Source organism: Podarcis vaucheri, assembly GCF_965113315.1.
Source record: "Podarcis vaucheri genome assembly, chromosome: 9".
Lineage (NCBI taxonomy): Eukaryota > Metazoa > Chordata > Lepidosauria > Squamata > Lacertidae > Podarcis > Podarcis vaucheri.
Window position 1 is genome coordinate 16,898,189 of NC_138767.1, and position 23,995 is coordinate 16,922,183.

At 45.6% G+C, this 23,995-nt stretch overlaps 1 protein-coding gene across 4 annotated transcripts in view; it reads right to left on the minus strand.

Annotated features, from left to right (window-relative positions):
• The window catches only part of FAM13A (family with sequence similarity 13 member A), a 158,204-nt gene that overhangs the window by 69,226 nt on the left and 64,983 nt on the right, over positions 1-23,995 (minus strand). Inside the window, exon 1 of one of the 4 annotated variants that reach the window (XM_082236351.1) lies at positions 4,989-5,154. The exons of the other annotated variants lie outside the window; for them this stretch is intronic. Within the exon in view, the coding sequence (XP_082092477.1) occupies positions 4,989-5,017 (29 nt within the window). The 5' untranslated portion in view covers positions 5,018-5,154. Of the gene's footprint in view, positions 1-4,988; positions 5,155-23,995 lie in introns of those variants that run through there. 4 annotated transcript variants of the gene reach the window in all.

The following is a 23,995-nucleotide window of genomic DNA, read 5'->3' on the forward strand; positions in this document are numbered from 1 at the left end:
CCCTGGTATAGGGTATCTGTCAGGGGACTGCCATCTGAATAGGGAAGGGAGGCAGAGGGGCAGCTGGGTTACAGGGAACCTCCAAAAATTTTGAGAAGCAGTTCCTCTTCCTGCGGTGGGGAAAGCCACACCTCCAGTTGGGAAGAGGGGAAGGGACCAGAGGATGCTGCTGGGAGCCCAGTGCCATACTTCATCAGTCTGAGGGTGGGGAAAGCCACACCTCCTGGGTAAAGGAGGGGAAAGGGTTAGAGGATGCTGCTGGGAGCCTCAGCACTGCTCCTGGCCAAGCCGGCCAGGAGCTTCCGTCGCCCACCTTGCGCAAAGGTGTTGTCAGGGAACTGACATCAGAGCGAGAGGCGAAGGGGAGGCTCCCAGATGATGCTGGTGAAGGACCCAGCAGCAGGGGGAGAAACAGCTCAGTAGAGGGGGAAGTCAATCAGCGCAACACCAGGGATAAAGGGAGGCAGACGGGGGAAGTAGAGAGAGGGCTCCAGGACTCTTCACTGGACATCAGTGAGGAGAGCCCAGGTCCTCCGCTACCCACGCCTTCCCTGCGCAGAAGACTCCCGCACAGTGAGAGGAGGAGGAGACTGGGTGTCAAACAACTTTTATGTTGGAAGAGGTTCAAGAAACGCCCACTGACGGATTCTGCCAGTGACTGAGGCAGCCACCATGAGAAGGGGCTGTGCAGTCAGAAAGGTTTAACAAGGCAAATTAACCGAGAAAGGCACCAGTTTACGCACGAGTAACTCATACCTATTACAGGTGTAAAACGCAAAGAAGGAAGGAAAAGGCTGGGGTGACTAAGCTCTTATGTTGGGGGAGGACCCGGAAACGACCACTCCCGGATTCTGTTAGCGACTGAGGCAGACATGGACTTGTGGTTCTGCACTGTAAATAGTTTTTGCACCTAAATAAAACCTGTAAAAGACAGGTCAGATTCCTGACTCACGAGCAACCACCATTGTCATCTGACAGTACCCTTTGCAGAACTGTATACCAACATGTTCACAGGTTAATGCATTACTATGCAATCTGCTAATAATCCACCAAACATTCCCCCCCCCGCTTTTCCTTTCTGCCTCAAACAGAGTCCCTTGCCACCAACCAAGCCACCATCTTTAGAAGAGACTTTCACAAAAGCAACCCAGCAGAAGCAGGACTTAAGCAGTGAGGGGCCAGTGCGAAGGGTTTCAGGTTCAGTTCTGGATATCACCACGCAGAGCTGGTGAACGCCACACACTTGGCACACAAAGGGTGCAAGGTTCAACCTTCAGCACTGGGGAAGTCTCCCTGTCTGCAGCCCTCAACTTGAGAGCTGTTGCCAGCCAGTTCAACACTGAGTTAGAAGACCAAGTGGTCTCACTCAGTATAAAGCAGGAAATCGCTTACACTTCAACTCCTTTCGCACTTGCCATTAAGAGTTGCCATGCCTTCCGAACCTCATTCTCGCTACCTCTCCATCGAAAACCGCTTTCTGTCCATCAGCTGCTATTGCAAGTTATCTTGCAAGTGCCTCTGAACAGGCACCAACTTCTCACTCATGGTTTTGCACAGTGCTGGCATTTTCCAGAAGAGCTTTGCGCCAAGGCAAGAGACCACCCCACCAATGTGTGAAAAGTTCATGATAATGCCTCTTCTGTTTCAGGTGGACTCAACACACAGCTGGCAGAGTGAGAAAAAAGTATTCGGTTTCAAGATCTGAGCAAACAATGGGAGGGAGGCGCTACATCTTGACCGTGAAGGGTCTACAGGAACAAAACTTGCATCCTGAAATGCTAAAACAATGGGCGCATTATATTCCATTCTGGATCTACTGCAGCTTCCACATTCAAGACCATCCTTCATCTAGCTCAGTACGAAACAAAGACCCTGGATGGCTGCTGCCCAACAGGGATATTTTGCAGCCCCTACCTGGAGATTAAACCTGGTACATTTTGCATTCTTTGAGCTATGGCCCTTCCTCCAGTTCTTTATTGACACATTAGTTAACAATAGGCCCCACTGTTTAACGATTATGATGATGGCAATAGAATTCAGCTTTAGGAGCTGACACAGTAGTCTGTTGGCATCATAAAAGCAACTGCTTATGTTTACAGCCCCCAGGATTTGGCCCAGGCCCATGCATGTGGTTCAGAGTGCATGACTAATGGAATGATTAGTCAAGGTTGGTGAGAGCTAGAATGGTACTTTCTTTCGGGGTGGGGGAAGAGTCAAGATCACACTCCGAAGAGCTTTTCATCTCATGGCCCATAGCAACTTCACTTGTTTCCTTGCCTGTACCCAAAGGAGAGATATGAGAGGGAAAGCATGTGTCTGTGGACTGTACCATCTCCAACTCTGGCTTTTTTTAATGCTCCTCCACACGAAGAAAAGCCCTGAACATGAGAGGAAAATACTAGGATCAAAACCTTTCAAGGGGAGGGGAATTTTGTTATGGAGAGAAGCATTAAGGGATGTGAATTTCCACCCATAGTCTGGAATGGTACAGTCCACTTGCGAGAAGGCTTGAGTCAAGGGAGCAAAGTCTGTGCCTAAAACAAGTTTAGTTCTGCCAGGATAGCTTAGTTGGTAGAAAAGGAGACTCTTAATCTCAGGGTTGTGGGTTTGAGGCACATGGTGGGCAAAATATTCCTGCACTGCAGGGGACTGGAATTGGTGACCCTGGGGGTCCCTTCCAACTTTACAATTCTAAGTTCTGAACAGCGTACGGACCCACCAAGCCCTTACTCCGTTTAAACAGAGTACTTACTGAAAATCAGCTGCAAAAATAAAATTATAAGGAAAAACAGAAATATTTGTTTTAAGGAGTCCTTTGTTAGAATTATTTTTATGATTCAATACAGCAAACTGAACTTCTCCAACACATAGCCCCTAAGCTAAATATTTAATTGACAAAATTATGAAGCACCATCAAGATCTCTCAGTACAGGAATGCTATTTTCCTAGAAAACACATTTCCAGTTGAGTGTTCCAATGGAGAGATATGAACTGCTACACTGCTCAGGATCCCCAAGATATTAAATGGAGGCAGATGTTTCTCATGAGCCAAAGTTGTTCAGTTACAAGAGTGGAGCAGCAATTCTTGCAATCAAAGACGGAGCTCTTTTGAGAGGGGCAGAATTGTCAAATTTCACTCAAGTCAGCATTAATGAAAGATGTTTGGGCAGCAGGTTTTGATGCTTTTTATTCTAAGTGTAAGGGCAAAAATTCCTGTAGGCTCAGAAAATATATGTAAGCAAGCAGTATTATTAATATCGCAATGGAGTTCCTTTTATTTTCTAGATGAAGTCAGCACGCTAGATTAAACCACACTATTTATGGCACAAACAGTTTTTATAGGCAGCCATAAGAGGACTCAGAAACTATTACGATCCTGTTAATGCTTGAAATGGTATTTATACCTTTCCCTCTTCACAGACCTGGCAGCTTGTCTATAAAAACCCAGCTTCAAAATAGTTTTATCGTATTCTATTTTGACATGAGCAAGCATGCCCTGTCACTCACTCGCCATATACACAGAGAGAGAGGGGGGGGGAGAGAAGCTGCTGGCCTGTGTTAAATCATCAAAAGCAACGGTTTGACTGTCCCCGAGGCAACTTTGAAATAAAACCATTGCCCTGAAAACGCTACACAGATATTTCAAAAAGCAAGGCAGCATTCCTAACCCATTGCTCTCCTTTCACTGCATCACAATAAGTACTGTTTAGAGCACTTCAATCCTGGACAAGCCAACTTAAGAGAGAGAGATCACTTACAAATTACATGTGTCTAAGACTGAAGTACAAAAGACATGTAAAGGCACCTCAGCAAGTCAGAAATAGAGAAGCAAATACATTAAAATACCCATTTACTAGCAGACGACAACACTCCTTCTCCAGCTTTTATCGAAAACACGTTTCTGCCCTAAAACAGAGGTCTTCAAAGCGGTTGATATTGACCCGTGGGGTCAGTGGGACTGTGCAAAAAAATAAAAATTAATCTTTTGTAACCATGAGTCATGGGGGGGAAAGGCATGAGCATGTACAGAGTGCACCTCTCATGCCAGTGAGGAACCTCTGCATTTAATAAGACGATGCCACAATATAACAGTATTCTTTTATTTTTAGTTTCATAAACCTAGCAATGGTGACTGATTAATAAATGTTGATTATACATTGATATTTCTTGACTTTGCTTCATTGACATTCCTAAGAATTTGGGCTGGGTTCGAAGGCAACTTCACAAGCTTATTATGGATTCAACAAACTCAGAATTCTGGGGAACCTTGCTCTATACAACATAATATCTCAACTTCCTTGACTCAGGAGCAGTGCTCACTGTTTTCAGTAGGATCTGATCCCAGGTAAGTTAAGACGATTGCAGCCAAAACTTACTTGGGTCCATTCTGTAAAAACCAGCCTGCTGCTTAAATCCTGAAAATCCAACTATGTCCATTTTCCCACGGTCTGGTCCAGGCGAAAGAAAAGTTTCATTCTATACTAAACCAACCTGGAACAACCAGAGAATCTAAACTTGTGACACGTGGTGGAGAAAATCTGAGCTGTTATTAACATTTAGGCTGCAAGTCAGTGAGGCTTAATGGCTCTTACTTCTAAGTAGACATGCCTACGGTATTGCATGATTAAAAATCATGGAATAAGCGCAATATATAACCATAACATAAGCAACCTTTCGGGAAAATAAAAAGCATATAAACCAGGGTATATTTGCAGTGAGTTATTATTTTACAACCTCCCTAGACATGCATATGGTGTCTATTTTGGGTGGCAGGGGAGGTTTGATATAAAGCATGCAGAATTCAAAGACACAGTATTTCTGCATTATTTGCAAATGTATCCCAGCAAGATCAGAGAAAAGAAACTGTTTAGCAAACAGCCTGAGCAGATTAACAGGCAGCTGGGCAGAAAATTGGCCAGATCAGATCCCTCCATTTGAAACATGATTACAAACAAACAAACGACGACGAAACAGGAGTTTTTTTTTACCTTTGCAGAGACATGATTTCACAAGCCATTCCTGAAAGTTTTCTCTGAAGGGGAAACTGGGAGCTGACCTCCTTCACTTCTTCCTCTCTGCACTGCACCGTAGTCTCGGGCTAGCCTAACACAAATCTTTTTTTTTTTAAACCAAAAATAAAAAAAAAATAAAAATCCCTGCCAGCAGCGCTGAAGGCTCCAACCCGTCGCTTCCTTCCTGCCTGACTCAGGATTCAGTGCTCTAAAAAGCTACCGGAGACAATCAGAGAGACACGCTCTCTCCCTCTGCAAGCTGCGATTATTTACCGTGCGCGAAGGGAGAGGCTTCAGGTTTCCAGCCCGCTCGAGGTCTTCCCCCTTTTTTGTGCGCCCGTGCAAAGAAAAATATAAAGCCACCCTCCGAGTCCACTTTGACCTTTTGTTCCCGAGGAAGCAGCTGAAGCATCCAGCCAATCAGAAATAGCAGCGGGTGACAACCAGTGCAGACTGCTCGCTCGCCTCCTCCTCTCCTCCTCGTAGGCGCGTCGCCATCCCGGGTAACTTGAAACTTTCCCCAACAATTCCGCCCCGCCTGTCAATCAACTGCGCCCAACGGAGCTTGAGAAGCCAGAGAGGGAGGCGATAAAAAAGGGACTTTCAGCACAGCATGGGAGGAAAAAAGAAGATATTTAGGGACTTCTGCAGCCCCGCAAGTCAAAAATAAAAAAAAGTATGGGGCTTGTTATTGACTGATGGGAAAGTGGGGTTGGGGGAGAGGAGTGGAAAACCCAAATCAGGACGCCGGAATAAAGCTGCAACGACCGGTTTCCTCCTGCAAAAGCATCCTACGTGCTCAAAGCCCCATCGCCACGGTCTGGGCGATGGGACTTCGCGCGCCGCATGCAGCGCTTTCGCTGTGCAAGCCTCTCCAGACATCACGTTAAGCACGTCGCTGTCACTTATTCATTTTCGGGAGGGGAAGGAGCAAGCAAACCAGAGCATCTTTCGAGTGCACTGGCACAAAAGCCCCTCGGGACCTTTTTAGGGAACAGCAAGCAAAAGTGTCTTGGAGAACGCCTTGTTAAAGACCAGCAAAGAATTTATCGTGGAAGGCAGAAATGAGGGCAAGTGATACTTGCCTTCTTGATGGTAAGGTAAAGGTAAAGGGACCCCTGACCATTAGGTCCAGTCGTGGCCGACTCTGGGGTTGCGGCGCTCATCTTGCTTTATTGGCCGAGGGAGCCGGCATACAGCTTCCGGGTCATGTGGCCAGCATGACTAAGCCGCTTCTGGCGAACCAGAGTAGCGCACGGAAACGCCATTTACCTTCCCACCGGAGCGGTACCTATTTATCTACTTGCACTTTGATGTGCTTTCGAACTGCTAGGTTGGCAGGAGCAGGGACCGAGCAACGGCAGCTCACCCCGTCGCGGGGATTCGAACCGCCGACCTTCCAATCGGCAAGTCCTAGGTTCTGTGGTTTAACCTACAGCGCCACCCGTATCCCCACCAAGAACCCGCGTTCTTGATGGTAGTCATGGGCAAAGCCAGGGGCCGGGGTGGTGGGGAGCTGGCCTCCAAATCAAGTAAATAAATAAAAGTAGAAATTGTCGAAAGATTTTAACAGATTTTTCTGAGCACTTGGGGTCCAAAGAAATCAATTTAAACAAAACCCAAAAAAACTGTTGTTGAGACATTTCATTCTGAATCTGCAAGAGAAAGCTGGACAGAGGATGTTGTCAGGTGGGTGTCCTGCCACCCCCCCAACAACATAAATCCTGGCTATGCCCATGATCTGCAAAATCCACAAACACATAAGCCCATCTAATGGTGCTGCTGTTTTAGGTTGGGATTCAATCATGGACACATTTGGGATGCTCAAGTAAAGTTTATTCCGCCACAAACCCAGTTTCCCCTCAAAATATTTTTTCTTTTTGCAGGAAGGGAAGTGATGGGTAATGCGCTGGAAGGTGTGGGTTGGCTGCTGCTTGATGCAACATGGTGTGATCTCTGCAGAAACAAATAAGAATTAACGTACGATAAACAGCCCACGTCATCTAACCTCCCTGCAAACTTTGCGCAAACAAATAAGGACAAATGCTCAATAAACACTGTCGTCATTTATGAATCACTTCCAAGGAAGCACCTTGAAGCAATTTCACAATGCAATGGAAACACATATAGAACAAGTGCATGTATCAACACAATTTTGAATGAACAGACTGTTGTTTTTGTGGCAACAGACTAACAGCTGCCTCTCTGAGAAGTATTTATTTAAGGCTTTTATACATAGCCCTTCACAATATATCCCCAGGGCGGGATAACTAAAACTTTCTCCCCTTGCAAATGAAAATGCACAGTTAGGCAGCAATCCTATACATATTAACATAAAATCCAGTCACAAAAGGTGTGCGCAGTAGCAGCTTCTTATCAAATTTTGTTTTGTTTTGTGTTTTTGGGGCACTGGTTATTTCATAATCATTTTTGTTCTAGTTTCCTTTCACGTGTTTGTAACAGGGTAAAAGTAGTTTATTGTTCTCATTATTGATATTATTGTTGTTTGACGGTGTTGGGTAAATTTTATTATATATTTTGCATTGACTGTGGTTTGTTTGTTTTTTAAATTCATTGCTAAAATAACCATGTTTTGTCCAACAAAGCCATCCTGTCCGTGTAAGGACTGCTGCTTGTACAGAAGAATTCTCCCCTTTCCTCTCCCCACGAGCCTCCAAAATCTGCTCCTGGAGGGTTGGGGGAATCCCCAGAGCAGATTTTAAGGAATACAGGGAGGAGCAGAGGGAGGGCAAGTTCTGCTGCACAAATGGAAGTCCTGGATACAACCCTTTATAAACAAAGTGTGGAAGAAGAAAAAGAAGATGGCATTCAAAAGAAAAAGCGGGCAATTAAAGGCGCAAGGTTTCAAGTATATATATAAATATTAAAAACGAAATTCAGATAGCACATTCTCCCTTTCCTTCTCTCTCACACAGTGGTCATGCACCCAGCTGGAGACGTGCACATCTGTAAGTGATTAATAAAACCTAGAAACTTCTGCTCCTTTTAAGTAGATACTGGAAATCACGTGATTTACTTGACCAGCCAAATATTTAATAACAGCTATTTTCTTTTGTGAACTGGCCTGAATTATTTGTTACTCCTTAATTCTGGACTGTCAGCGACATAACAAATAAGGCATGTGTGCCTGTATACATCACTGACGCAACCCAGGAGCATGGGACATGCAGAGTGAGGTTTCCCATTGACACTCCTTCATATATTTCCTAAACAATGATGCCAATTTACAGCTATTATTGACAAGGGTATAGCATCCCTTGGTCACACTGCGTACCTTATGCATGCTTTCTTTAATGACTTTAAAATATTCTGATACAGAGTATTTTTTAATATTTACAGGTTTGTTTGTTTTTTTCAAAAAAGTCTCAAGGTCTGATTTTCATTTTCAAAAATGAAACAAAATTTGTGTGTGTGTGTGTAGGTAAAGGTAAAAGGACCCCTGACCATTAGGTTCAGTCATGACCGGCTCTGGGGTTGCGGCGCTCATCTCGCTTTATTGGCTGAGGGAGCCAGCGTATAGCTTCCAGGTCATGTGGCCAGCATGACTAAGCAGCTTCTGGCGAACCAGAGCAGTGCACGGAAACGCCGTTTACCTTCCCGGGTTATATATATAACCTTGCGTGTATATGTTAATGGAATATGGAAAAGCTTTGTCTTTTGACATCTCTGTAAGAAATTTGTTTCAGAATTAGTTTGGGGCAAACTCTCTGTCAAACCCTGGAGGGATGCAACTCAACTGATATTTCTGCCATTTCCCCCTCAGATTCCTGACAGTTTCTAAATTTGCCCAGCCTATCTGGCTATTCTTCCCCTTATGTGCCTGTAACGTTATAAAGACCAACCTTCCCCACCCATCAGTCTTAGCTGGCATGGCCATTGTTGTGCTGACTGGGGATGATGAGAGTTATAGTCAAAAACCTCTGGAGGGTGTCAGCTTGCGGGAGACTGAAGCAGGCCTATATGAAGGAACCCCAACCAATAGATCCAATCAATTATTGGAGAAGGGGGGTGGATAGAAGGGATTGCTTAGGATCAACAATCAAGTGGCACGATCAGAGATTTGTTGGTTGATACACGAACCTGTGAATCACTGGCTGCAGAAGTACCTCTCCCATTAGACATTTTTTGGGTTAGGTTAAAATTCTTCTCTCTCTGTTCCGAATACATCCTGATGGAGAGTTCTGTGAAACTGCAAACCTTGTGCCATTTAAAAACTATTAGCTGTGGCTGATCCTCTGAAATATATCATCTTGCGACTTCTGTGCCAAGGAACTATGTTTGGCAGGGATAGTAAATGATCCCAGGCACTAGTTTAAGGAGTAATCTACAGTCAGGACCTTCTAAAGTATGTGTTTACGCCAGTGTGGTGTAGTGGTTCGCGTCCCCGCTCCTCCACATGCAGCTGCTGGGTGATCTTGGGCCAGTCACACTTCTCTGAAGTCTCTCAGCCCCACTCACCTCACAGAGTGTTTGTTGTGGGGGAGGGAGGGAAAGGAGAATGTTAGCCGCTTTGAGACTCCTTCGGGTAGTGAGAAAGCGGGATATCAAATCCAAACTCTTCTCTTCTTCTTCTTTAGAGCGGTGAGTTTGAACACAGGCCATGGGAATTAAGCGGAGTTTTTGAGGACCAAATGACCCCATCAAACATCAGATACAGAAGCTTACGGCTTCTTCCTCTTGAGTTTGCCTTGCAGGCAAGGGAAATGCTCCATTCAAAACATAAACAGTGACCTAGCATGCATGCTGCTGTGGCCTTGGGAGGAGAGAGTACAGAATAATAGTAGCACATAAACAGATGCTGACAAACTGTGAAGTGTCTCAGTTTTAATGTGCTGTTAAGCTGTTTCTTTAATGATTCTAAATATTAACAGTCCAGCTGAGAAGTAGATCTCAACATAACGATGCTTTGGCTGCAGTACTACACAATGTGGAGAAGCGGAAAGGTTCTTCTGGGGAGTTATGAACCTAAAAAGAGCCCCTTGGGATCAGGCGAAAGGCCCGTCTAGTCCGGCATCCGCTCCACACAGTGGCCAACCGGATGCTTATGGGATTCCTCTTCTACAAGGCCCTTGGCTGATTATATACGCTTTTAAATGCACTTGTGGGAGGAGGTGGCAGAAGGGGGGTTATTGTTTTGTTTGGGTCTTGTTTTCACTGTGCATTTTGTGTTTTTATCTTGTACAGTGGTACCTCAGGTTACATACGCTTCAGGTTACGTACGCTTCAGGTTACAGACTCCGCTAACCCAGAAATAGTGCTTCAGGTTAAGAACTTTGCTTCAGGATGAGAACAGAAATCGTGCTCTGGCGGCGCGGCAGCAGCAGGAGGCCCCATTAGCTAAAGTGGTGCTTCAGGTTAAGAACAGTTTCAGGTTAAGAACGCACCTCCGGAACGAATTAAGTACTTAACCCTAGGTACCACTGTATGTTTATGCTGTGAACCATTCTGAGATTTGCGGATGAAGAGCAGTATAAATAAAATAAAATAAAATATAAAATAAATTTTAGGGGAGCAGGGGTAACTTTGGTAGGGGGCACGTCATAATAATAATTAACAATAGTAATATTTATATCTGTGCTCACTGGAAGGACAGATCGTGAAGCTGAGGCTCCAGTACTTTGGCCACCTCATGAGAAGAGAAGACTCCTTGGAAAAGACCCTGATGTTGGGAAAGATGGAGGGCACAAGGAGAAGGGGATGACAGAGGACGAGATGGTTGTTCTTGAAGATACAAACATGTTTCTCGAAGATACCAGCATGAGTTTGACCAAACTGCGGGAGGCAGTGAAAGACAGGAGGGCCTGGCGTGCTCTGGTCCATGGGGTCATGAAGAGTCGGACACGACTAAACAACAACATCATTCATTCATTCATTCATTCATTCATTCATTCCTTGCCCATCTGGCTGGGTTTCCCCAGCCACTCTGGACAGCTTCCAATAAAATATTAAAAATACAATAAAACATCAAACATTAAAAACTTCCCTAAACAGGGCTGCCTTCAGATGTCTTCTGAAAGTCAGATAGTTGCTTATTTCCTTGACATTTGATGGGAGGGCATTCCACAGGGCGGGTGCCACTACCGAGAAGGCCCTCTGCCTGGTTCCCTGTAACCTCACTTCTTGCAGGGAGGGAATTGCCAGAAGGCCCTCAGAGCTGGACCTCAGTGTCCAGGCTGAACGATGGGGGTGGAGATGCTCCTTCAGGTATACTGTTCCTTATGGGGTAGTTTGTCCACCTTTGGTCCCCACCCTGAACTCAGCACTCACCTGTGGCTCCTAGAAGCTGTCAGCATGCAACAACAGCCACACCCCAGGAAGGGCTTTGACTGGCCAGCTAAACCAGGTGAGGGTAGCTGATGGGTCTCAAACCCTTGGTGAGTTAGGGACTTCTTCTGCATGAAAAGACAGGCTGCAACGGATTAAGTGGACAAGACCAATGGTGGATCCAGTGGTCAAGAAGGCGGGTTCTGCAAGTACTGTAGAGGGAAGTGAGGGGCAGATGGGGCTTGTCAAACTCACAAGGCAGCCCATTGAGGAGAAGGAAAACTCAACATACACCTCTGCTGCCTTGCAGGATATATTTCATGAGGATGGGAAGATGGAGTCAGCTTTGTGCTGTGCAGGCCAAAATCTTGCAGAAGCTTTCTAAGAACTGACGCAAAAAGAGCACAGGGGAGCCTGGAAAGGACATTTCTGATGTCCAGGCATGAGTACAGTTGCAAATGTAGCCGAAACAGCACAACCGATCCACAAGACAAGAGGTATTAGCAGGGGTGGGTGAACATCAAGGTTTGCAGAAATAAAAAAGAAAAATCAATGGATCCCAAATATAGCCCTTCCATGCTAATTAGTCTTCTCATGCATCTGTAACAATAATAGCTATTGCCCCAAATTAAATGCAGACAGGGCTGATCAGGATTGGACAGAAAGGGGTGTATGTCAGAAAGCTGCCTAGCTTCATTAGCCTAGCAGCCAATACTATTATTACATACAACATTAATTACAGAGGAAACCAGAGACATGACTTCACTTTTTAAAAATTATTATTTTTAACCTTGATAAGCTAGCAAAGTGCACACATTCTTACCAAGTGGGCATCCCCAGTGCCAAACTGCAAACCCTGGCACACCTACATCTTTCCAAAATTGGGAATCTGCTCTACATGGCAATATTTTAAGGCAGAGCATGAACATTTACTTTTCTTTTATTGCACAAGCCCCTGTGTATCTAGAGCAAGCCAGTCACCGGGTTTTGCAGAAAAGAGAGAGCACGAAATGGAATTTTCCATTTAATCAAAAACAGAGCACTGAAATTTCATCTGCAGACTCCTCCTGAGTCTTCCATCGCTTCCTAAAGCAAACAAGCCTGAGGGTGATAGGATATTAAACACCACGTATTTACTTTGAAATCAAATTGTCTTCGTATTTCCTCTGTTCTATTCATTTTAAGGTTATAATCTGGAAATGCTACAAGCGTTTCCCCTCTGTTCTTCTTAATGCCAGTTTTTACAAAAACGCACAAGCCAGGTTCAGGCATAATAGTTTCCTGCTGTGAGGATGTGTCAAATTGAGCCTCAGGTTTGCACATTCTCCTTTGTGCATGGAAAGAAAGAAATTCAAAGCTTCCTTTTGCAATTTGGAGCAAACTGCAGATTCCAATGATGTCTGAATATGGGAAACTGTGATTTGGACAGATCAGTTACGTAGGCAACAAGCCAGGACCTGAAACAACAACTTGATCCTGGTTTGATCCTCACTGCCGGATTGTAATATTTGGTATCCATTTCCCAACGCCTCCCTTTACTGTTCCATAACTGACTGGACACCTACAAACCAATAATAAAAGAACTAAGGATTTTAGAAAGTTAAACGCTAGGCTGATACCATCGCCGTCTTCCCAGTATGCCACCAAAACCGTCTAAATAAATTATGTAGCAGTTTCCTTTTCTTCAGAAACATGAGAGACAGAAAAGCAATTTCTAATTAGGATACAGGGAAAATCTGATTTAGCTGTGCCCATGTGGTTTGAAATAAAACTTGCTGATTGACAATACCTGCAACCCCCTCCTTTTGCCCCAGCCAAGGCTGTACCTGCCACACACCTTATGTCATACATGTAGACCAGGGGAAGTGTGGCTTGGCAAAACATCTTGGGGGCAGGGGCTCATTAGGCTTGCGGGATGGAGTTACCCATTGCTGCCTTAAGGCAAGTAAGTTAGTAACTAATTATACTTGGCCTGAAAAAGAGTGTGAGTGGAATGGTTAAGTCTAAATGACTTTAGCAAAACTGTATTTAAACTAAAAGATCCAAGCATGAAGAAGAGTTTGGATTTGATATCCCACTTTATCACTACCCAAAGGCGTCTCAGAGTGGCTAACATTCTCCTTTCCCTTTCTCCCCCACAACAAACACTCTGTGAAGTGAGTGGGGCTGAGAGTATTCAGAGCAGTGTGACTAGCCCATGATCACCCAGCAGCTGCATGTGGAGGAGCGGAGACGCGAACCCGGTTCCCCAGAGTACGAATCTACCACTCTTAACCACTACACCACACTGGCTCTCAATGGCAATGGACCATAATGGCTCTCAGTGGCATGGACTATAGAGGCTGGCTCTGATGGGACACTAACATCTCAGGGAATCTGGAGTATTGGCTTCACCCCAGGAAGCCCCTTCACGCCTTCTCTATGAACTAGAGCTGGGAGATATATCAACACATCATCTAAAACCGGTCTGAAGTCCATATCGTGATATTGGTTTCATAATTTTTGACCTGGCAATAATCACGATGTGTGTGTGTGTGTGTATGTGATGCAAGAATCACAATGTGGGGGAAACCATGAGACCAGCCAATGCCTCTACATAGCTCCATCGTTATGTCAGACATCTCAATATATCAGTGTATCGCCAATGTTTAGCTAGTGGTAATATCATGATGTTGAAAACCAGCTATCGCCCAGCCCTACTATGAATGCGACTTTGATGGTTTCCAAGCAATTTGCAGCTATTATAATTCGAAGCTTTTCCTTCCACCAAGAGCCTATGAGACAAGCTGAAAAGCTGTCGCTTCGTTTCACTGACTCATTCTCTGCACTCATGTGTAAAGACGAGATACCTACAATTATGTGAGCATCTCAGTTCTCCAGATTATGTAATTCTGCCATCAGTCATCTGAAGAAGGGCAATGCGTACGACCAGCCAGCTGCAGCTCAAGTTTTAAGGAGCACAGCCAATAAATAGCTGTTTGCATAGGCTCCCCTGGAACTTGTGTGTGTCGTGGGTGGAGCTGGACGAGAATACATTGCTGGTCAGCAACTGGCCTTTACGGGAGTTGACACACCCAGCATCAAAATGTGTTAATTTTGCCACACGCTGGCCTATCTGACTATTTCTTGGCTCCCTCGGAGAAGGCCTGGCAGCAAGTTTCTCAAAGGGCTTTCTGGGAACAGATCAAGTTATTAAAAACTGTCATTCAATCTGTCAGGGGAACAGCATATGGAACAGTTTGCTGGGCCCTTTCTGAGACTGTCTCAACACACAAGGCCACTTCAGATTCCATTTCCTCTTGTATTGTCACATCCAGCCTTAGGGTGATATATATAGATACAGCACACAAAAAAAGACAGAATGCAAACACAAATATATATATTCAATTTTTGTGTGTGCCAATACTCATCAGCATGGGTTTTTCTGGGGGTGGGGCACACTCCCCACCCTGGGGTCCTAAATGTATTTATTTTTAAGGACCCAGACATCTACTACTACAACTACAACTACTACTACTACTACTACTTGTTTAGTCGTGTCCGACTCTTCGTGACCCCATGGGCCGGAGCACGCCAGGCACTTCTGTCCTCCACTGCCTCCCGCAGTTTGGCCAACTCATGCTGGTAGCTTCGAGAACACCATCCAACCATCTCGTCTACTACTACTACTACTATTAATTTATCTACTTGCGCTGGTGTGCTTCTGAACTGCTATATTGGCAGAAGCTGGGACAGAGCAACAGGAGCTCACCCCGTCACATGGATTCGAACCGCCAACCTTCTGATCGGCATGCCCAAGAGGCTTAGTGGTTTAGACCACAGCTCCACCCACGTCCCTTCTCCCAACAGAATATAATAATAATAAAAACGATAAAACATCAAACATTAAAAACTTCCCTGAACAGGGCTGCCTTCAGGTGTCTTCTAAAAGTCATCGATAGTTGTTTATTTCCTTGACATCTTATGGGAGGGCATTCCACAGGGCGGGCGCCACCACCGAGAAGGCCCTCTGCCTGGTTCCCTGTAGCTCCACTTCTTGCTGTGAGGGAACCACCAGAAGGCCCTCGGAGCTGGACCTATGACTGGACAAGTCATAGACCTTCCCCTACCTGGTCTCAAATTATTTATGTGGACACACACGGTCACTGGTACAGAGTACTGTCACCTCTTTGTTTTTTGCTGCCCAGGGCAGCCAAGACATGAAGCTTTATCTCAGCCACACGCCTCCCCCCCATCTGCAAAATGGATGACCTGCTGCAAGGATGGCTGAAATAATCTACGGCCTAGTTCTGACGACATGTTAAGCCAAACCAAACCTTGGCTTGGCCCAGAACACTGTGGATCAGGGAGGAGCAAACTGCTGAGGGAGAGCCAAGGTTTAGCTTAGCATGCCAGGGGAATTGGGCCTATGCGAGGCGCTCTGTAAACCTGAAACGGGCTATAAATACTGTTTTCTTGGAACTGGGAGTTGCTTGACCCTGCCTGGCTTTTGGCCACAGAGAAGCTGCTGCTATGAGTAAGAAATGGCGCTATGGCATTTCTACACAGAGGTGGATGCTTTTCTAGCCTGTATTTAAAAGGGTACAGGGGAGCAAAACCATAGGTTTTGGCGGTGCTCCAATTGATTTAGTCAGACTCCAAATAAATCTAGCTTAGAAAGGGTTTTTGAAGCTTTAAACCAGTGTTTTCAAGATGGCGCTTTCAACAAGGGGTCGTCACAGCTGGGAAGGGAATAATTGACCCCTCCAATTTCCCAAGTTCACACTGCAACAAAGCTTGAAAAAATATTTCCATTTGCCACAACAGAGTGCTTCCTTCAAGTGTAATTTCAGCAGGGAGAATAGCATAGGGTGGATGGGGCCCCTTTGGGTGCTGTGGATGGCTTCTGCGGGTGCATATCCACCCATGGGTGCCACATGGGCGACCAATGGATTGGACTCCCTTCGGAGAGATTTTAAGATGTGCTTCAGTGAGGGCCAACGGTGAGCATGGCCTCCATCGCTCACCTTTCAATCTCCAAGTCTCTTAGAAACCAATAAAAGGAAAAGCTGCTTCGCCCCAGGCCGTGAGGCACACTGATGGAATTGTTCAAATTGTAGACACAAATACAATCTCTCTAACTCGGTCTCTGCTTTGATTAAAAAATATTTCTGCCATGTCATGGGAATTCTCAGGCGAACTCCTTCAGCAAAGAGCGCATAGCACTCAAAATCATTTGTAGCTGTGGCAGAACCAAGACTGAGATCATGTAGATAATGATGCCTATTCAGAGCTGATGACCTCGACTCTTTTGAGTCTCTTTCCCACCCACTCCATAATGGGAGATGTCCGAGAAATTGTATCTGGAACACAAGCAGTGATTCAGAAAATCAGAACTGTAGAGCTGGAAGGGACCACGAGGGTCATGTAGTCCAACCCCCTGCAATACAGGAATATTTTGCCCAGTGTGGGTCTCGAAGCCACAACCCTGACATTAAAGAAAGCAACATTTCTGCAAAGCCCTGCAACACCAATTCACTTATTTCCGATCGCTTCTATTCCACTTTCCCATCTAAAAGATAGCCAGAGGGGCTAGTTGTTGTTTTTTTTTTTAATAAAAAATATTTAGAAAACAAGAGGGCAATAACAACAACAAAATCTATCAGCCAACAGAAGATCAACCACAGTTCAAAAATTTGAATTTTCTATTTAAACCCCCATGGAATAATTAAAATAGAAATAGAGGAGATGGGGTCAGGTGGACCTTCTTAGGAAAGGCGTTCCACAGTTTTGGGGCCAGGACAGAGAAGGCCCTGCCTCTCACATCCACCCGCCATGTCTCTGTGGGGGAGCAAGCAACCGTGTCTCCAGTGTAGATTTCCAAGTTCAGGTAGGTTCACAGAGGACGGAATCAAAGAATTGTAGAGTTGGAAGGGAACCCAGAGAATCATCTAGTCCAGCCTCCTGAAATGCAGGAATATGCAGCTGTCCCATACGGGGATCAAACCTGCAACCTTGGCATTATCAGCACCAGGCTCATATGACATCCCGGATTACAGACCCCGATTGTAAAATTAAGCCCATAAACAAAGTGTTAGCCAATGAAGATGGTTTAATACAGGAGTATTTTGACCCAACTGAAACTTCTAAGCTGCCATTAATACCCACTTCCAGATAAAAACAAAAGCCATTTATTTGCTTGATCAGTAATAACACCACACATTGGGACAAATACTATGAACTTCCCAAACAGTTGTTGATGACACCAAAACTGGTTGTGACACAATACCCAACACGGAAGATTGGCAAATCCTAATGGTAAGTATCTGCAGCTAGCGAAAGCGACAGGAAGAGTAAGAGGCCAATCAAAACAAAAAGTCTATAAGGATTGGGGAATCTTTAAAGAATATTTAGAAAACTATGGAATGAAAGGAAACATCTTGGCAGAATTAGACTCATCCCTGTATTGCATAAATATAAGTTCGTAGGGAGGTAAAAAGAAATTATATAAGAAACATGTAACTGTGCGGTATAATGTAATGGATAGATAAAGTACAGTGAGATTAATTGGAAGTCAGTTTTAAATTTCTTCTCTATAAGTTTTATAATTGTGCTGAGTACCAGGAGTATATATGATGATAATTATATTACTCTTCTTGTATCTTATAGTGTGGTGGTTTGTTTGATTTTTCTGTTATTTGTTTGATTGTATGTTTGTTTACTTGTATGTACATTTGTTTTCTCATAAATGTATTTATAATATATATATATATATATATATATATATATATATATATATATATGCTTTCGTAGATTTTCACGGGTACAGGAATGCAGGTTTTGGTATCTTCGGGTGTCTTCCCGTGTAAGAGTAGGGGTGTCTGGGCGACGTTTCGACGAGGTCTCACTCGTCATCTTCAGGCTGGTGCTTTCGGCTTCTTGTTACTGGAACAGAGCAGAATCTGGTGTTTGAGTTCCTATAAATACTGTTGAGGGGTGTGGTGTATAGCCTCCAACGTTCTGGGCAGAGAGGAAGTTCCTAGATTAGTGTGCCTTTTCTTCTTTTGTTCCTTAATTACTTGAGGGATATCTTGAGTGATTTCATGAGTGATATTCTGAATACCCCTGGGTGGGTCATTAAGTGTAGATTAGTTGCTAAAGCTTTCGTGTCTTGACCTCTTGAGCTTGTGAAGAGTTTTTCTGAGAAGATGGCTGTGCTGCATTTAGTTGTGCTCTGGCTTGGCTTCGTGTATAGGGGCGAGCTGTGATTTTGTGCCTTGTGCCCGCCAGATCTGTGTAGGGATTGCAGGGGGGTGCAGCATCCGGAGGTGCCACTATAGTTTGGCTACTGGATGGAGTCTGTAATATGTCTGTGGAGAGGGTCTGGGTTTGGGTCTGGTGTGGTTGATTGGTGACGGCGTTCTGTGTGCCTCTGGTTCTGGTGTCGGTTTTTGTGGGGAGGGCTAATTTCCAGATGTCTGGCAGGCGGGACGTGTCGTCACGCTTGTTCATGTTGTGAGGGTGTTTCTCTATCTCGATGGCTTCCATGATTATTCTCTTGTGGTGATGTTCCATGTTAAAGAGCAATTTGGAATCTGCAAAATTAATTTCGTGTCCTGTTTCTTTCATGTGTTGGAAAAGAGAGGAAGTTTTTTCTTCTTTTTTGACGGCATTCTTGTGTTCTGCGATACGTGCATTTATTCGTCTGTTTGTTTGTCCAATGTACGTGGCTGGGCAGACTTTGCAGGGTATTTCATAGACCCCTTGGTTTTCCAGCTGGATTTTGTCTTTTGGGTTTCTGAGGATATTGGCTATTTTTTGGTTGGTGCAGAAGGCTGTTTTGATATTGTGTTTATGGAGGATTTTGCTAATTTTGCCTGTAGTGCCCTTGATATAAGGAAGGAGGGCCATGCCATTGTTTTCTTCTGTGTCTTGGTTTTTGGGGGGTGTTTCTTTTTGGATTAGCTTCGTAACCTTGTTTTTCTGGTATCCATTGGCGATTAACACATTTGAGAGATTCTGTAACTCAGTTGTCAAGTGGTCTTTGTCAGACAGGCGTTTGGTTCTGGAGATGAGAGTCTTGGCTACGGAGTTTATTTGTGCAGGGTGGTGGTGTGATTGTGCATGTAAGTAGCGGTTGGTGTGTGTTTTTTTCCGGTAGATAGTGTGTCCTAGGGAGCCATCAGGTTTTTTTTGTAGATTAGGACGTCAAGAAAGGGGAGTTGGTTGTTGTCTTCTATTTCCATAGTGAATTGTATTTTGGGGTGTAGGCTGTTGAGATGTGTGAGGAAGCTATCAACCACACCAGACCCAAACCCAGACCCTCTCCACAGACATATTACAGACTCCATCCAGTAGCCAAACTATAGTGGCACCTCCGAATGCTGCACCCCCCTGCAATCCCTACACAGATCTGGCTGGCACAAGGCACAAAATCACAGCTCGCCCCTATACACGAAGCCAAGCCAGAGCACAACTAAATGCAGCACAGCCATCTTCTCAGAAAAACTCTTCACAAGCTCAAGAGGTCAAGACACGAAAGCTTTAGCAACTAATCTACACTTAATGACCCACCCAGTGGTATTCAGAATATCACTCATGAAATCACTCAAGATATCCCTCAAGTAATTAAGGAACAAAAGAAGAAAAGGCACACTAATCTAGGAACTTCCTCTCTGCCCAGAACGTTGGAGGCTATACACCACACCCCTCAACAGTATTTATAGGAACTCAAACACCAGATTCTGCTCTGTTCCAGTAACAAGAAGCCGAAAGCACCAGCCTGAAGATGACGAGTGAGACCTCGTCGAAACGTCGCCCAGACACCCCTACTCTTACACGGGAAGACACCCGAAGACACCAAAACCTACATTCCTGTACCCGTGAAAATCTACGAAAGCATATATATATATATATATATATTTTAAAAAACAAACTGGTTGTGAATCCACAGGGAAGAGAGAGATGAAGACTAGAAAGCATGGTGTGTGTTGTAGCAGGATGAGGACCAAAACTGTTATCCAGAAATTATAAAGAAAGGGACAGGAAGCAAAACAATGGGTCTGATTGTGCCATTATATAATAATAATAATAATAATAATAATAATAATAATAATAATAATAATAATTTATTATTTGTACCCCGCCCATCTGGCTGGGTTTCCCCAGCCACTCTGGGCGGCTTCCACAGAAACCAAAAAAACATTAAAATATCATACATTAAAAGCTTCCCTGAATAGGGCCGCCTTAAGATGTTTTCTGAATGTCAGGTAGTTTTCCATCACCTTGACATCCGATGGGAGGGCATTCCACAGGGCGGGCGCCACCACCGAAAAGGCCCTCTGCCTGGTTCCCTGTAGCTTCGCTTCTCGCAATGAGGGAACCGCCAGAAGGCCCTCGGCGCTGGACCTCAGTGTCCGGGCAGAACGATGGGGGTGGAGACGCTCCTTCAGGTATACTGGGCCGAAGCCGTTTAGGGCTTTAAAGGTCAACACCAACACTTTGAATTGTGCTCGGAAACGTACTGGGAGCCAATGTAGGTCTTTCAAGACCGGTGTTATGTGGTCTCGGCGGCCGCCCCCAGTCACCAGTCTAGCTGCCGCATTCTGGATTAGTTGTAGTTTCCGAGTCACCTTCAAAGGTAGCCCCACGTAGAGCGCATTGCAGTAGTCCAAGCGGGAGATAACTAGAGCATGCACCACTCTGGCCAGACAGTCAGCGGGCAGGTAGGGTCTCAGCCTGCGTACCAGGTGGAGTTGGTAGACAGCTGCCCTGGATACAGAATTGACCTGTGCCTCCATGGACAGCTGTGAGTCCAAAATGACTCCCAGGCTACGCACCTGGTCCTTCAGGGGCACAGTTACCCCATTCAGGACCAGGGAGTCCTCCACACCAGCCCGCCCCCTGTCCCCCAAAAACAGTACTTCTGTCTTGTCAGGATTCAACTTCAATCCATTAGCCGCCATCCATCCTCCAACCGCCTCCAGGCACTCACACAGGACCTTCACCGCCTTCACTGGTTCTGATTTGAAAGAAAGGTAGAGCTGGGTACCATCTGCATATTGATGGACACCCAGTCCAAACCCCCTGATGATCTCTCCCAGCGGCTTCATATAGATGTTAAAAAGCATGGGGGAGAGGACGGAACCCTGAGGCACCCCACAAGTGAGGGCCCAAGGGTCTGAACACTCATCCCCCACCACCACTTTCTGAACACGGCCCAGGAGAAAGGAGCGAAACCACTGTATAACAGTGCCCCCAGCTCCCAACCCCTCTAGACGGTCCAGAAGGATGTTATGGTCGATTGTATCAAAGGCCGCTGAGAGATCCAGCAGAACTAGGAAACAACTCTCACCTTTGTCCCTAGCTCGCCGGAGATCATCAACCAGTGCGACCAAGGCAGTTTCAGTCCCATGATGAGGCCTGAACCCTGATTGGAAGGGATCCAAATGGTCCGCATCCTCCAGGCGTGCCTGGAGTTGTTCAGCAACCACACGCTCAATCACCTTGCCCAAGAATGGAAGATTTGAGACTGGGCGATAGTTGGCCATACTGGCCGGGTCTAAAGATGGTTTTTTAAGAAGCGGTTTAATGACCGCCTCTTTCAGCGGATCTGGGAATGTTCCCTCACAGAGGGAAGCATTCACCACCCCGCAGAGCCCATCGCCCAGCCCTTCCCGGCTAGCTTTTATAAGCCAGGATGGGCAAGGATCAAGGAGACAGGTGGTTGGTTTCACTCGTCCAAGCAGCCTGTCCACATCCTCGGGGGTAACGGATTGAAATTGATTCCATGCAACTTGACCAGACAGGGCTCTAGCACTCTCCCGCCCCAGCCCTGCTCCCACGGTGGTGTCTAGCTCCTTCCGAATATGAGTGATTTTATCTGCAAAAAACGTTGCAAAATCGTTGCAGGAGATCTTGGGGTCTTTACAAGGCCCGGATGGTAAAGGTGGTTCCGTTAAGTTGCGGACCACCTGAAAGAGTCTCCTGCTACTATTTTCTGCAGATGCAATAGAGGCGGTGAAGAAAGTCTTCTTCGCCGTCGCTATCGCCACTTGGTAGGCTCGACGTTGAGCTCTAACCTGTGTCCGGTCAGATTCGGAGTGAGTTTTCTGCCACCGACGCTCTAGCCGTCTCAGCGATTGTTTCATCGCCCTCAGCTCCGAAGAAAACCACGGGGCTGTCCGGGCTCCATGCAATCGGAGAGGGCGCTTCGGAGCCAGACAGTCGATAGCCCTGGTTAACTCCGCATTCCAGCGGGCCACCAGGGAGTCAGCTGAAAGGCCATCAACATGGGATAAAGCATCCCCTAACACTCTCTGGAAACCATTTGGATCCATTAAGTGGCGGGGGCGGACCATCCGAATTGGTCCCACCTCCCTGCAGAGGGGAAGGGTCGCGGAGAAGTCCAGTTGCACCAGGAAGTGATCTGACCAAAGTTATGGTGTGCCCACAGATAAAAGTTACAGCTTTCCAATGTAATAAAGGCTACTGAGCAGCAGAATAAGAAACGGACAAATAAAATGATTCGACCACTTTCCTTAAGAGACAAGTCTAGGGTGGGGGTTGAATCCTTGAATGACAAGGGAGTCAAAGGTGCTGTAAAGGAGGAAAAGGAGCTTGCAGAGAAGCGGAATCCTTTAATCTGTCTTCAGAACGGAAGATACGGGGCAGTTCCCAGTGCCTGAACTAACTTTTGCATGAAGGGAGTCGGAGAAACAGTTCTCTGCACAGAGCTGGAAATGGTCCCAAATGATCAAAAGTCTGGTGCAACTCCCCTAAGAGAAAAGGTTGCGGCATTTGAGAAAATTCAGAGAAAAGACAAGTAAGATTATGGAGAAAGCAGATGGAGAAAAGAAGAGTTATTCTCCCTCTCTTGTAACACTAGTGTACATCCAAGAAAGCTGAATGTTGGAAGATTCAGGGCAGGTAAAAGAAAGCATTTCTCCACAAAGTGCATAATTAAAACTATGGAACACCCTCCCACAGGAAGCTAGCAGCTCGGATAGCTTTCAAAGAGGACTGGACAAATCATGGAGGCCAAGACATTCTGTGGCTACTAGCCATGACGACTAGGTTCTACCTCCACAGTTGCCAAGAATTACAGGTGGGCCATTGTGCTCAGGTCCGGTTTACAGGTTTCTGTGGTTGGTTTCTGTGGGAACAGGGTCCCTTGGTCTGATCCAGCATGCAAGATCCTGTGTTCTTATGCAAGGCATTCTTAAGCAGGGGTCTGCCCAACAACCTTGGTAAGCCCGCATTCAAATAAACACATACGACGTCCGGTGTGAGTTAGTCGCTGATGCCCAGGAACAATCAGTAGCCTTCCAATGTTCTCCTGATTGTTAACTTGGATTCGGTGCCTTCTAAATTCGCAAATGCAAGACCTGCTGGGATTGTTTCCACTCGGGAGCTGCTCCCAAGCAAAATCAATCGAGGACGAAAGAAGAGCTTGCCGCCATCACCCATCAACCTGTGGCCCTCCATAAAGTTTGGGGGCTCCATCTCCTATCAGTCCCAGCCAGCGTAGTCAATAGTCAGAGGTGATGGGAGTTGTGGTTCAACTGGATCTGGAGGGCTTCAGTAGGTTCCCTTGAGAAGCTGCCAGTTAATAAGGAACCATCATGTGACCCGAACCAATCTAATTGAGGAGATAGCTTCTCTCGCCGTCTCTCCCTATGCTTTAGGCCCTTGTTGTGTTAGTTTTTCCAAGCTGACTC